The sequence below is a fragment of the Triplophysa rosa genome, linkage group LG21 (assembly GCF_024868665.1).
Source record: "Triplophysa rosa linkage group LG21, Trosa_1v2, whole genome shotgun sequence".
NCBI classification, from domain to species: Eukaryota; Metazoa; Chordata; class Actinopteri; order Cypriniformes; family Nemacheilidae; genus Triplophysa; species Triplophysa rosa.
The window spans coordinates 7,440,272-7,455,711 of NC_079910.1; the positions used below are offsets into that span (position 1 = coordinate 7,440,272).

Below are 15,440 nucleotides of genomic sequence, written 5' to 3' on the forward strand. Positions count from 1 at the left end.
ACACTTTACGTGTGTAAAATCAATTTAGAAGAAAATGCAAACTGCTGTAGACTAGATTTTGTCTAGGCCTGTCTGTTTAAAGCTTTCATTGTAAATTGCAAAAATGTCTGTTTTATCACTTGGTAGCAAGTAAAATAGTCTATTATGTCTTACTTGTACAGAACGGATCTCTTTCAGCTGTTTTAAAACAAGAAAAGCTTGTTTTGGTATAAATCTGTTGGTATGGTGGTCTGACAGGGAATTTAATGTGGAAGCCGTAGGGAGGTCACGTAAGGTTACGTTGATGTCTGGTTTATCTCTTTCGTGCTTTCTGTCCTCTCTTGTTTGCTTTCAGATGCAGTTTCTCTGAGTTGTTGTTCGTCAGCCGTCAGGGTTTAGTTTGAGCAGGGATCCCATTGGCTACTGCCTGGGCCTTTTTAGATGAAGAGACTTTAGATTGTTTCTTTTGTGCCGTCATGTTCAGTATTAAATGCCACTGTAATGTTTTCTTATCTGAAGTCAGAAAAAGTCTTCATCTCCCATTTTTGGGTTAATAATCATCATATTATAGCTTGAATAGCTTGGTTTTGTTTGGTCAAGCTCTGACACTTCAAGCCATCTTGTGTTGACACTTTGCATTGTTAAAGCGAGATCTGAAAGCGCAGTGTCATTCATAGCAAAGATGTGAACTGATAACAGAATTTTCATTTTTAGGTACAAAGATATTTTCGACTGCTTTTCAGATGTTTAATTGGCCAAATGTTACATCACTTAGTTAGTTTATGAGGAAGGCTGATAAGGTTTACAGTATATGCGTCCCACTTTTTTGTCCTTACATCCCAGTTTGTATTGATGGCATTCAGCCTGGATTCTGCAGGCTATTTAGTAGCTCTTTGCCTTTTTCTCACACTTTCTCATACATGGCGTGACATCTGCAACGTATAAATATGCATGTAACTTTGTTCGTTCAACTCTTTATTGTTGTAGAAAAGGCGTGCCATGTGAAGTATTTAATAGTTGCAAACAAGTTAAAATAATTAAACATGTTCCTCATTTTTTGGTGAGATGCATTGCGGTTTGCGTGTGATATTCGAAGATGGTACAATCATTGTTGTTAACTCTCGTTCCGTCATTATCTGTGAACTACTCCCATAAATCCTTTGTTTCTGAACAGACATTTACCACAAAATTATTGTTTTCTCTTTCTCCGTCAATAGCTGAGAGGAGTTTATGCACTGAAAAGACCTCAGGAAAATCCAAGATGGCCGCCAAAAGGAAGGGTGGCCTAAAGTTGAACGCTATCTGTGCCAAGCTAAGCCGGCAGGTGGTGTACGACGGCAGTTCCCAGAACGCCGAGGGAGACTCAGACCTAGTGGACAACAGCGAGCGGGGCAGCCTGCACTATGATGAAGGCGACAGGCCTGAAAACGACTTCCCAGAGGGTCTGACTCTGGGCCAGAGCTTGGAGGAGGACCAGAAACGGCGTGAGGCCATCGAGAAGTGGGTGAACGGCGAGTACGCTGACGATCCGCAGTCCCTAGACGGGGTTGTACACAGGGGACTCAAACCCAATGGAGGCGATGGTCCGCCTGTGGGTGTCTACATGGTGCAACCCAAAGGCTGCAGTGACGATGAGGACAACACAGAAGAAGCAGAGACCATGCCCGGGTCCCATGAGGGCAGTTATCATGAGGACAGGGATTCAGTGGGCAGCCCGCAAAAAGACGACAGCTTCCAGCCCACCAGTGACGCTCCCCCTCGACAGGCTCCCTTTGCTTCACCAGGTATAATCTCTATCTTTTATTTTATCTAAAACAAAGTGTGCAAGAAAGATAACATCTCTTTTGTCAGCTCAGCGATGTCTAGTCGTACTGTACCGGGGCTTTTTAAAAGCATAATCACAAGTCTTTGACAGGAATTAATAGCCGCAGATCTGTGGAACAATTTTCAAAGAAAGCATTTTCCCCCTCCATAGAACCAATAAACAAAAGTGAAAATAGGAAGAATAAACAACAAAATATCATTCACTATATGTAGCAAAGGGACCATGTGTGTTGATAGACTAGTTAGGCAACATATTACAATCAGACTTATTTTTAATAAACTCTCGAAACCACCACCCAAACCGATTACACACTATCCCGCTCTGCCACGACTCAGTTCAGTTCAAGAGATTATCTCACAATCTCTGAATCCTTGAGATTCAGGTTAAATAAAGTCTCAAGTACATGAGAAGCCCAACTAATGCACGCAGCCGAGAATCAGTTTTGCGCTGCTTTGTACGTGATAGTTTCACCCTGTGGTTTACCTTGACAAGAGGAGAGGATAGTAAATGCAAGCTCTTTAAATCAACATGTTAAAAAACAAACACTGCATTTTCTTCTGAATTTGCAACTTGATCGTGTAGATAGCGCAGCATGCACATTGTCACTTTTCAAAAGTGATAAGCAAAATGTGCAGAAACCAGCACAATCCCCACCGTAAAAACTTGAACTTTCACCCCTGGCTTATCTCCATAAAACTGCAAGACTCAACAAAGGTGTGCAACAAACATCTTGACAAACTATGGTAGATAAAAAAAGGAGATAAGACGTTTCACTTTAGGTGAAAGTATCTTTTTCACAGATACTTTAGCTGTCGAAATCAGGTTAGTGTTGGTTTACTTTTTTTTTCTCTCTTTCAGTCTTTTTATTGCTACACATTTTTTTCTTCATTCTCATGGTTGAAGCACCACACGGCCATCACAGAAGTGGGGCTTCTGAGAAAACTGTGCATTTTCCGGCAAACGCGGGTGCTTTGTGGTTTTAATTAGTCATTTTGTGTTTATTTCATGGTCATAAACATCTGTCTATAAATATGTGTTTGTGTCAAGAAACAAGCTGCACCTTTGCTTCCCCCTGGTCCCTGACTGCTTTGCGTCTCAAACGAAGAAAAGGCAGTTTGAAGACTGCAGTGAACAGACATTAGTCACCACTCCTGTCTTGAGTTGTTTTTCCCCTCCTCTCTCGCTTTGTTGATTGTAACTAGGGCATCTATGCTGCCATGTTACTGCGCGTGGCTCACAATTAAAATATTTTTTCTTCCCTCGCGCTGCTGTCTTTCAAAGGCTGATGCAGAGCGCACATAATTATGCATATAAACATAGTGGCTTAATTATCTCTCACAACATCAGTGACAATGTAATTAACAAACATCGCAAGATCAATGAGAGAAACTGCGACCTTCAAAACATTTAACTCCTCACATCAGGGGACTGAGCAGAATCGCTATCAGCATAAAATCACAGAATGCTTTTCCCGAAGACTGATGCGTCTCGTTCTTCTCAAACCCGCTTAACGATGGATCGCGCAAAAAATAACATTGAAAAGACTACAGCTGGTTGTTTCAGTCTTGATTATGTTTTTTTGTAAAATAAAGTTCAAGTTTAAAACAATTAGTTTAATAGTTAAACTAAAAAATATGTATTTGTGTATAATTTTAATATATTATATAGTGTAGTATGTTTTATATTCTATAGTATCACTCTTAAAAAAATAGTGCTATATAGCACTAAAAGTGGTTCTGTGCTCGTAATCATAGGGGACAGTGCTATATAGAACCATCTTTTGGTGCTTCAGTGGTTCATCAGGGGATCTCTGGGATGACTGAGGTGCTATATAGCACCTCGGCCACCCCAAAGAACCTCTGAAGGACCACTGAAGCACCAAGATATATAATAAGCACTAAAGTAGTTCTTTGCTCGTAATCATAGGGGAACCACTTTTAGTGCTATATAGAACCATATCTTGGTGCTTTAGTGGTTCTTCAGAGGTTCTTTGGGGTGGCCGAGGTGCTATATAGCACCGTATGGTTCTTCAGTGGTTTTATATAGCACCTCGTTCATATTATACTATACTATATAGTCATAATATTACTATAGCACCATTTTTTTTAGAGTGTATTAAAATGGTTTGAAAGTAATTGTCTTACTTTTAAATATTTTGTCAGCTGTCTTGATTTGCGTTTGATTCGTTCATATAATTTCCTCATAAACTCTGAATTCTGATTGGATGAGCCTCAATCGAATGCTGTAAAATGACTACAAACACACACCGTACATTATCTATTATTGAGACAGTTTGTTGCCTTTTGTAGTCTGAATTTAACCAAATTTAAAAATCAGCATTAAAATGTGTATTTTGAAAGCACAACTTTAAAAGTCATCAGTAACTTGTAAAAGTGTTGTCAATGAGCCCTTAATAGGTCCATATAGATTCCTGCCTATTTGTTCTTATCAACCCCTTGATGAAGACAGAATCTGCCTGTCTCTGATGGCCATGTTTGGTCAGCCCAAAAGAGATATAATTCCTATTTGTTATCACATCACGGAGCAAAAAAATTTACCTTAATTGCCTCAAACATAGACAAGGGCTTTGTCACAGACTGGAATTTGCCTGCGTGAAGTGGCGAGATTAGGAGCACTTCTTTTTTGTACTCTCCTGTGACATGAGGAAGAGAGGGAGCTGGGAGTTCAGCCAGGCAAATCGTACCTTTCCCCCAAAGCCGTGGCTTTTCAACCACATGCACATGACATCATTTGGAGCATGTGAGATAAGGATGAGGGGGAAAACTCATTTACATGCTGTTTTAAAAGGTTATCTCCTCTTAGGTCCTGGCATAATGTGTGCAGTTTAAATCCAACCATTCTCCTGACACTGATAGTCTATTAAACACGTACAGAGCCGCCCACTAGCATGCTAGACATCTCGTACTGTCTACTGTTACTACCTGCTACTACTATTACTACTGCTATTAGTGTTTCTGTCTGGAGTACAAACAGCATTGTTTCTAATGTCAACAACTGTCAACACGTTTCAGAATTACAGGGGCGGTTCACCCCCAAAATAACTGCTTAAGTGACGGACGGTTTACCTAAAAGATTATATTTTGTAATTGTCTAAAATCTGTACTTTATTTTAATTGCTTATTTTTTTACAGAATTTTTGCCCACCTCCAGTCTTTATCCGCTTGTATAGAAAATACTAATTTGGACATTCTTCCAGTAACTGCTTTAATATCCCACAAAAAAATCCAGTTTTAGAGTAACATGAAGATGACAGAATATTTATTTTGGGTGAACCGTCTCTTTAACAGTAGCATAAAGGCAACAGGGATAACATCTTGCAGATGCCCTTTGACATTAACAATAATGCTAATGATAGCACATTAACGCTTACAAATGAAATGGGGGATTTCTGTCAGAAAATAAAGGGAGTTTCCCAAATGTGTGAAAGAAGTTACAGTGGAATAAGTCCAATTACCCAAAGCAGGAGTGTCTTTGATTGCTGCCCTTGGAAAGTGTTCAGGGACAGAGATTAAAGAGCTTGTTTTGACTTCAAAACCGTGTACGATCTCATGACCTGACAAAACCTCTCGAAGCAGTCATGACCTATACAAAATTACAGTCACTGGATGTCAAATTTATGGCTGAAGTCTTGCACCGCCAAGCTGAAGTTTAAAGGGATGTAGCATCAAATGTCCCTCATTAAGTTGGTATAAATAGCACATCATTTTTCAGTCTTTGGCACGTTTTCCCATAAAATTATTATTTTTATATACTTAAAATAGCACAATATGATACACTACAGTGTCCCGTAAAGCTTTACAAATCTCTTGTGTAGACATTTTATATGATTTTTAAATCATTTTTGTTCATTTAATATGTTTATTTAATGTTCATGTAGTGTTAATGGTACAGGGTGTATATTGAACCCTGTTCATTGAAAGTTTCAGAACAAACTTGTACAACCCGAAACAGTACAGAAGTGAGAAAGTGAGTTAATTCGGGAGGTGACGGGAAGCTCTAACCTTTCAGCATGCGATGAAACAATGTATTTAAACACAGAAGAAGCTGCTGATTTGATGATAAAATGATGCATAGCAAAGCGGTGGGAATTTCCTCTCAAATACCTGATACATTTCTCTTAAAAATTTCATGCCCTTTCGATCTCGCGGATCGCCTTTCATACTGATGTGGCACGGAGAGGACTAGCCCCAATGCTGCAATGGAAATTTGGGGATTATTTTACATGCTGAGAAGTAGATGTGAAAAGCACGGACGAGAGACCGATTTAGCAATAACATAGAAATATGAGACCAAAGCTGAAATATTTTAGTATTAATTACCACCACCGTGGCTAATGTTACCTCTAACCGTCTCGTTTGGCCAGCGATGAAAAATCCAATTAAATAAATGGAGAAAAGGTCTGAAGCGGGGCTGGGGTCCTGCCAGGGGTAGAGGGAATTTATCTGACACCTCTGTCCAAAGTTTGTCATCCAGAATGTTGTTCTTGTACCAGGGTAGCTTTCATAACAGACAAACTGAGACGAGATGAGATTTTTTACATTCGTGCGCTCTGGTAAACACCATATCGGAGCCAAGAACTAAGAGCGCCGGTGCCAGAGGGGTTTGTGCGCCTCTTGCTCGTACACACAGAGAACGCAAACTGAGGAGCAGTAATTTTGTTTTAATAAGGGTTGGTTAAGCAGCGAGTAGAGCAGTTTTCATGCTTTTAACCCAAGTCCTCTCATTTAGCATCTTTCCTGACCTCTTTCTCCCCAGACTTGTATGAAAGTTAATGGTGCAGAATACGTCTCGTGATAATGCAATTAAACTGCATCTTTAATGCATTTCGTCCTTCTTGTGGGGAAGATAATTTGACTTTTCAGGCACTTCTAGCACATCTTTTTGAGTTTTTTTTTTTTATTGACATAGCTGTCTACTATATGTATTGTGAAAGTCATTATTTAAAATTGGACTTAACCAAGTATAAATCTTATGAAATTTCAAAATAAAATATTTTTCAAACTTGAAATAGAAACACAAAAAATCAATTAAATAAATAGTTAGTAAAATATAGCATAGTATAATAAGTATTATATTATAAGTATAAGTAAAATAGAAAAATGTGAAATTATTTTCTATACAGAAAATGTTTTTTGTTGTTGTTTTTATTTCATTATAATTTTTTCTTTTTTATCAAAGAGAAAACATATACAGTACATATATCTGTATATAAATTATCTTCTGGTTTTTATCTTGTTCTTTGTAGGGGAGGCCTTTGCCCTGCAGGACTATGCCGCCAACACCATGAACGAGTTCCTACACATGTTTGGCTATGATGACCAGCAGGTTCGGGATGAGCTGGCCAAGAAGATCAGCTTTGAGAAGCTGAAAGCAGCTACCTCAGACCCATCCTCCCTGAGCAGCGAGGAGGCCACCCGTCGAGCTCGCTTCTCCAAGTACGAGGAGTACATCCGTAAGCTAAAGGCCGGAGAGACCCTACCCTGGCCCGTGCACAGCAAACCCGAAGAGCCCAACTCCAAAATGGCACAGGAGAAGAGCGCCAACCTCATCCATCCAGCCCTCTCAGTAACAGAGGGGCAGATTTTTCCACCTGGAATGAACAACAAGCAAAGCTCCATTACCGCTCCCACAACCACCCCCTCACACATCCAGAACCTGGCAACCCGGGCTTCCAAGTACGATTTTTTCATCCAGAAGCTGAAGATGGGCGAGAGTCTTAGACAGCAGAACGGCAACTCCTACAAGCGGCCCTCCAAGTACGACCTGGAGAATGTCAAATTCCTGCACCTCTTCAAACCAGGAGAGGGCAACCCTGACATGGGCGGGGCTATCGCATTTAAGACTGGCAAGGTTGGCAGGCCATCAAAATATGATGTACGAAACATCCAGAAGCTCATCCCGGGGAAGGTTGACCCTCCAATGATGCCAGGCGTGCTCCCAGCTACATCGGGGACTCCGGGCACGCCAGTCATCAACACAGCTACCCCCGCCGGGGTCGTGGGGACTCCGGGATTGCCAGTAGACCAGGCGGGCCACCTGGGCTTTGGCACAGATTACATGAAGTCCAGCTTCTCCAAGACTGACTCGATCACTACTGGAACCGTCTCCTCAGTCAAGTAAGACAATCCACAGAACAAAAACTGTAAACTTCAGGGGACTGTTGTGATGGCTTTCGCAATGCGCTTTTGAGTCATAATGTAGTTTGTTGGGAAGTTTTTGGCACTCTCGCCTTGATTTGGCTTGACTTTGTCAATAGTTGAGGCAGGTCATGGCAAGAACCTTGAAACTGTTATAATGTGGTCCCTTAGCGACCCAAAGCAGCAGGCATTGTGGCCATGTGCAAGCACACTCACACACACACACACACACACACACACACACACACAGTGATTTGTTGTCAGAACCAGCCCTAAAGAGGCAGATTAAACTCAGGTCATCTCCAGCATGGAGCTGCTCAGGTTAAAGCCACAGAACTGCCGCCACCTGGTATACAAAAATGCCTCACACAGATTGTAATGTGCTGCGATGAGAAGTCTTTCCTTTAAATGTTTATTCAATGAAATTTGGACTGTAACAAATTCTCTCACCGTAGTCAAACTCAATGTCTTACAACCCAGTCATCCCTCATGCAAGGGCCAATCAAACAAAATAAAAGACACTCACCCCTCACCCCTCATCTTTGCAATTGTTCACTTTCCCAAAACATACATGAATAATTTATGCATTCAGAAACTTTTTTCCCATCTCTGCTTTCATTGTTTGGAGGCTATGCATCAAAGTGCATGTACCTCCTTGATTCATTCTCCAACCACACTGCCGCTACGTTGAGGAAATGTATATTGATAGTCCAAACTTTGAAATGACTCATAAGTAAACACTGTGTCAGTTTGTTTTTATTACAGATGGGACACATACCATTAATCCTTTCTTTTTTTTCTTTCTGTATGCTGTGATAGGAACGGCCTTCCTGTGGAGAAGCCCGCGCCTGAGGACATCAACGTGTACCAGAAATATATCGCCAGGTATGCAGATCCTTCCCCTCACAAAACTTCACCACAACATCCTTTAATTGAGGACATATTTTACGCTTTAATAAAGTAGGACGGAGATTTGCGAAAATACGTTTTCCGCGCGGGCGATAAATTACTCGTAAGCACGCCAGCTTTATGGACTAAGGAAAATTAATTGAATTAAGGGCTAGAAAGCGAGTCATTTTTTGCCAGTGTCACATTCGCTGCCAATGCAAACGCTCCGTGTGTACAGAGACGCCCCCGCTCCTTAAAATCTTGAGCAAACAGCAAGAAATGTTTGTGAAAACACTGGACACGTTAGGGAACACACGGTCACAGTGAGCTTTGTGTATTTTTTAGCCGAGCTCGTGTGCCATCGGGCATGTCTTCACAGATAGTTGAAGCTTTCATTTCTAATATCTACACTTCAAATGAAGATACTGAATCAACTAAATGACAGGCACTCACGAATCCAGACAAAGCACGACGATAGACGCAGCACACTCCAATATCGGCTTCTGTGTTCCTTTTGTCGCGCCAGTAGAAAGGTGATTATCATTTGTTTATTTATTCAAGCCTTAAATAGAGAAAAAACAGCGTTTCAAAAGGCAAAGTGGCTTTGGCGTTAATGATTACTCTCCCAAGCCGTAACATGAAGGCCACAAATCAAAGCCCTGCCACTAACAGACACACACACTTCCTTGTGCGCACACAAAAACCCTCCTTGGACTGATTACATTTTGCAAGAAGATTTAATTAAGGAATTTTTAATGAGGCTTCTGCTGGCACTGCCAAGAACTGTTTTGATATTTGCACTGCATAATGCATAAAATTTGTCTAAACATCTCGGCAGTTGATGCGCGGGGAGGCAGTAGATAAGCCCAGATACAGTTTCAATTTCCGTGTTGGGAAAAAAAGAAAGGAAAGAGAGGAGGGGAAAAAGGAAAACGAGGGCTCATAAAAAAGGGCAAACGCAGCCTGGTGTATTGGGGGGGTTGTTGAAGGATCGGGGTTGGGTGGGGTGGAGGGAAGTCATCCACGCTAATGAGAGAACAGTCGTGCTAAAAAGCAGCTTTGTAAACTTGTCTTCACCCACCTTCCCCCCACATGAGGGGAAAAAGTTCTTTATCTCCCCTCACTGCCGCGGTTTGATGTTTAAAGAGCTTCCCTGCTAGTGTTTAGTCACTGTTTTCCCTCCTAAATGCTTTTATGTACCCACTATCGCGGAAAAACTTTGATCGGCGTGTCGCTATTGTGACGGGAGATGTGCAGCAATCTCTGTATCGTGGCGATATTAATATTTAATCTGCCGCTGAATAGCGGCGTGGCCCATTAGCCCCCTGACGCGGCAAGTGGGAATTGTCCAGAGGCACAGCAATACTGCCGGGGTGGGCTGCCATCCCAGGGGGGGCTCTGTGTAAACAGGGCCTGGAATGTTTGAGTGGCCCGCTAATGGTGGGTGGGTTTAATTCACGCGCATGGCCCATGCGAGCGTTCACGCAGCCTGCGTTGTAGTCTCGTTTTTTTTTTTTTTTGCGAAGCAGACGCTTCCACCCCGAGCGTCCGCCGCCCTACCGAACGCCACCCACGTTTAGCAGGTAGTGGATTCGCCATTCAATTAGCTTAATGAACTCAGCAAAGTGATTTGTAAAAGCAGTCTGGGGATAATCCAGGCAGTAGGGAGAAAAAAATTCTATTACTTAGCTTTTTCTCGGCTTCAGCAGATGGTGCTTTTGGCAGCGGCTGTGCGAATGTTTATTTGTGTGTTTTGAGCTGTAATTGGAGGTTTTTAACAGTCATCATCGTCGGGGTTATAATCAGCCTGTAAACACTCAGGAAATGTGCCTCTTTAAAGCGCCGCCAATCTACGGAAGACCGGGGCGAGTCGGAGAGGAGGAAGCCGCGCGGAGACGCACTCAAACCTTTCTATTAGGCCTAACCTTTCTCTGATTAAAGCATCGGCTGTTAACCTGGAGAGCCCAACGCTGATTTGGCAGGGCTTAAAGCACGAGCAAATGAGTGAATTATGTCGGGGGTTACAGTTTAATAAGAGTCTACCTAGTGCCTTTGAAGGCAATGGAACTAATTTGGTGGAGATTGCTGTGGCTGGAGAGCGAATTGCAATCGTATGGTCGTGGAAGCGTAGGCCTGTTTTCTCTGCGTGTGTTTATAGTTCTTGGTAATGGCTCCGTGAAGATGACTCTGTCAGTGTTAGTGCATCTATCAAGCGGAGATAAAAGGCTAAATTGCCCTTTCAAGATCAGCCCCCACATTGTTAAAGGTAACGGAATAGAAAAAGCAAAAAAACACTCTTTTTGAAAATGATCTCTTGTTCACCAGATGATTCTGAAATCTTATTTATCGGTGTGTTGCATAAACAATGAATCTTTTGTCGAAACACTAACAATGACTCTAATATAACAATTCCGCTCTGTTTGTAGGTTCTCGGGGAGCCAGCACTGTGGCCATGTGCATTGTGCTTACCAGTACAGAGAGCATTATCACTGCATGGACCCTGAATGTAACTATCAGGTGAGTTCAAGTCACAGGCGGGTGTAAAATGAACACCCGTTCAGCTAAAAGTAAAAAGTGGAGCTAGTTTTTGTAGTTGATTGGTAAATTAACAAGGAACTGCAACATATTACACTTTTTTTAATGAACTGTGAGTCATTTGACTATTTAAGAGCCATTGTTATAAAAACAAAAATAGTTTTAATTTTTAAAATACAATGTTCATTTAGTTCTGTTACATACAGTACAGATACATATTAGATTAGATTAGATTAGATTAGATTAGATTAGATTAGATTAGATTCAACTTTATTGTCATTACACATGTACATGTACAAGTACAAGGCAACATATTGCGAATGAAACAAATATATATATATACTGTAGGACATATACATGTACCCGTTTGATGATAAATGAGATGATGTCAGCCGGGTAATTTTGCAGTGCAACAGCCACGGTTCAACACCCCTGAACATTCATTCCTCTCTGTTTTAAAACCAAACACCTGCCACATAAGAGCGGCCACATAACATTGAGAGTGTCACAACATAATTTTAAACCTCACCTGTACCTTTATCCCATCACTTCCTGGCAGTAAAAGAAGATAACTGATGATTAAAATGTAAAGAAGAAAACAGTTATAAGAAAATATTTGCACCGTACTGGTTTAACACAAATGAGGGCACAAATAGACAATTGGCCTTCCTTTTTGTTTGGTTAATAGTAAGATGCCTTCTTTTTTCCTGAGGACATCTGCTAATACCCTTGGGCCACTTATAATCCCCTTTCACATTATTAAGATGTTCCATGTCCTGCAAGTTGTCATGTTCAGCGCGGCAAAATCGGAATTAAGCAGATCAGAACGCAGACAGCAGCGGCTTGTGCGCATATGGCAGTAAAGCGCAGGAAAAGACGGGAACATTTGTCGGGGACATCAAAAAACCCGCTGCAGCCGAGAGCTGCTCAGTTTTCCGTCCATCAAGCGCTCTCTAGTCATAATCTCCCACTTCATTTTTAATCATCTGATTACATTTTTCATTATAAACATCCAGGATTCCTGCCGAAGACGACAGGGCAGCTGTTGCACATAATGGAGACTCACGCAGCCCAGCAGGCTGCCTCTTGTTATTCAAGAACAATTCGTCAAACGGTTAGAAGAGCTGGCAGAAATTCCCTTTGAAACTGTCTGTTTTGAGAATTGTATTTATTGAGCGTGTTTACATGCACGTCATTTATCGATTAAGTCGAAACGCTGGAATACACTGTATTGGAAATACTGAATAAAATCTTTTATAAATAAAATAAAAGTTTTCTCATGCATGTAAACGCAGTTGACTAGGGCTGTGCAAAAATATCGATAAATGCAACTATCGCAATTTTTTTTTTTTCGATAGTGATACCTCTACTATCGATCATTTTTTTAAAATCATGTCATATACATACAGCCAAAAGTAAGTGGAAGCGAGCATGGCGAAAAATATAAGAACGCTTGGAGCTCTCAGAGCTGATGTGTGGGTGTGCTTTGGTTTTCAAAATAAGTTATGGAGTGATGAGTTATATAAAATAATGCTGTTTGTATGCTTCGCAAGTCATGACACAAGTCACTTGGCTACTGCAGTGCATTAGACAAAAAGTTTATTAAGAAAAGTAACAATGACATTTATTGTGCTCTCACGGATGTGACACCAGCACATTTACAGCACGGATGAAGCAGGGGTGTTATACTGCCCATGTTCAGTGTTTTAACTGTAATGCACCACAACAGCCAGTGACTTGCATGAGCCACCTTATTCCCCTGTGCTACCCACTTGAGGGGCGCAACCCACAGTTTGAGAACCCAAACCTCTGATCTAAAGGTCCATGCATCACACATCATGGCCACTCTGCAGAGGTTAGAGATGTTTTGATACTTATCCTTACAGAAAACCCCCTGGTGGTGCACAGCATGTTGTATTTCTAGCTCTACTTTTTACATTTTCTACTTAAAGTATTGCAGTATATCGCAAATGTGTATCGTATCGAAATACATAGCAATATATTGTATCGTGACCCATCTATCGTGATATGTATCGTATAGGGAGGCACTTGCCAGCCCTACAGTTGACTAGAACTTAGTCATGACAGACAGGAGGCTGTGCACAGCCCAGCAGAGAGGTGAGGCTCGGATGAACTTTTTGGAATTGATAACTTCAAATGTTATAATGTTACATGACAGTGCTGGAATATTATCCCGCTGTTGCCAACCTTTGCTCTATTGCACACCGGCCCTGCCTCTCCTTTCATGGCCGTTCATCCTGCAATGTGATGGGAATCTTAAAATAAATGTCCACGCATCCATGTGCCGCAGACCTCCAGAAGCCCAACTGATACAATTTCCTGCTGTTTTCTACAGTTCTGCTCAGTGTGGCCAACCATGATCGGTATCTCTTTTTATTTGAGCATCGACATCCCAAATACCTGTCATCACTGTTTGTTATAAGTTGGCTCATATATCATATATACAGTTCTCTTCTTTTGGAACGGTAATAAAATCAAGGCTATATTTAAAAGAGTATATATTTATAAATCTAGTTTTTATTTACCTGTAAGATAAGCCTGATAGATACTCAGTGAGGTTTTGCTTTTTCGACGTTTCTGTCATATTTTCTTTCTCTCCTGTTGCTCATTTATGTAGAAAATATGGATTTAAGTTTGAATAGGCTCATTGATTTCAGCTACTCTGGTTTCAGTTCCTGTAATATTAGCTCAGGCCCAATTACTGCAGATTTGGTTGCACCGATCTCTCAAGAGTGAGTTTTTTTTACTCACATCGCTTCGTTTTGTTTCCGACTGCTCCACGCTGTAGGAGATTTTAATTTCGAGAAGGGGTATTTTAGCATATTCCCTCATTATTATCGTCTAACCTCGCACAAAACTGCGCTTTAATACTTTAATTAAAAATGGAATCATATCTCAGACGGGGAATTAAAAAGAGAAACATTTTTTGGTTGCCTCGTTTGTTTGTTTGTTGTTTTTTCCCTGTGCACGTTCGAAAACCATCTGCATGGAACATGATTTTTCAGAAGCTGTGAATATCGCAACTGTGATCTCGCATGTCAAGCGATCCATCTTAATTACAAATGGCGAAACGTAAAGTATAAACACGCTAGCTTGGGAGCCTTTGTTGGAAGCGAGTACTGCAAAGATTCGTATAAGAACTGAGCACGGTGAGCGGAGTCTTTTCTGAGTCATAATGCAATGCGTTGAGTGCGTAAAGAGATGGGCCAGGTCATTTTGATATGAGTCAACTTTACGCCATTGTACGTGCCACAGTACATATTGGTTAATTATCGAGGTGAGTTTCAGGGTATGGTTAGTCCGGGTGAATTCCAAATGGCATTTTTGCTTTTTTAAAGGGCACTGCAGGAAGGGCACACTACCCGTAGGGTCGTCCAGAATAAAAGCGGGTGATAGTGTTTTTAATCATGCCAACATGATTGATTTTGAAACCTAGTGTGATTTAAAGATCATTTTTTACCAAAACGCCGCACAGAAAGATAATATTCAGAGTTTGGTAAAAGCGCAAATGGCTTTGTGTACAATGTGTACGAGACCATTCCAAGGACCCTGTGCTGTGTGCTACAGCGATGCTGTAAAATGAAATCCTGACTATACCAGCTGCAACCATCTCTAGTGATATGAACCATTTGCCCACCTGGCTGCAATTGTTTGCAGTGCTCTGCAGCTGTTGCAAGAGTAATAAAGCAACTCACTGCTGGTTTCCTCCTCCACCACCATACAAACTCTGTGTGTTGTGTTTTGACAGAGATTCACCAGTAAGCAGGATGTGATAAGGCATTATAACATGCATAAGAAGCGGGACAACTCCCTGCAGCACGGATTCATGCGCTTTAGCCCACTGGATGACTGCAGCGTGTACTACCACTGTTGCCATCTCAACGGCAAGAGCACCCACTACCACTGCATGCAGGTAAACCAAAAGAAAAGCCCCTATGCAAAAATAATGCATATTCACCTTTACACAGACTTGTGCAAAGTTTGGCACCCCTGCTTGTGAAAATGTTAGTAAGTTGTGTACATTTTCCCTCTTC

General features: G+C 41.3%; 1 protein-coding gene across 6 annotated transcripts in view; it reads left to right on the plus strand.

Moving 5' to 3' along the window:
- The window catches only part of casz1 (castor zinc finger 1), a 75,779-nt gene that overhangs the window by 41,237 nt on the left and 19,102 nt on the right, over window positions 1-15,440 (plus strand). For all 6 annotated transcript variants that reach the window (XM_057363314.1, XM_057363315.1, XM_057363312.1 and 3 more), the window contains exons 2-6: window positions 1,197-1,763; window positions 7,071-7,941; window positions 8,782-8,847; window positions 11,277-11,367; window positions 15,155-15,319. In XM_057363314.1, coding sequence (XP_057219297.1) covers window positions 1,197-1,763; window positions 7,071-7,941; window positions 8,782-8,847; window positions 11,277-11,367; window positions 15,155-15,319 — 1,760 coding nt within the window. The remainder of the gene's footprint in view (window positions 1-1,196; window positions 1,764-7,070; window positions 7,942-8,781; window positions 8,848-11,276; window positions 11,368-15,154; window positions 15,320-15,440) is intronic.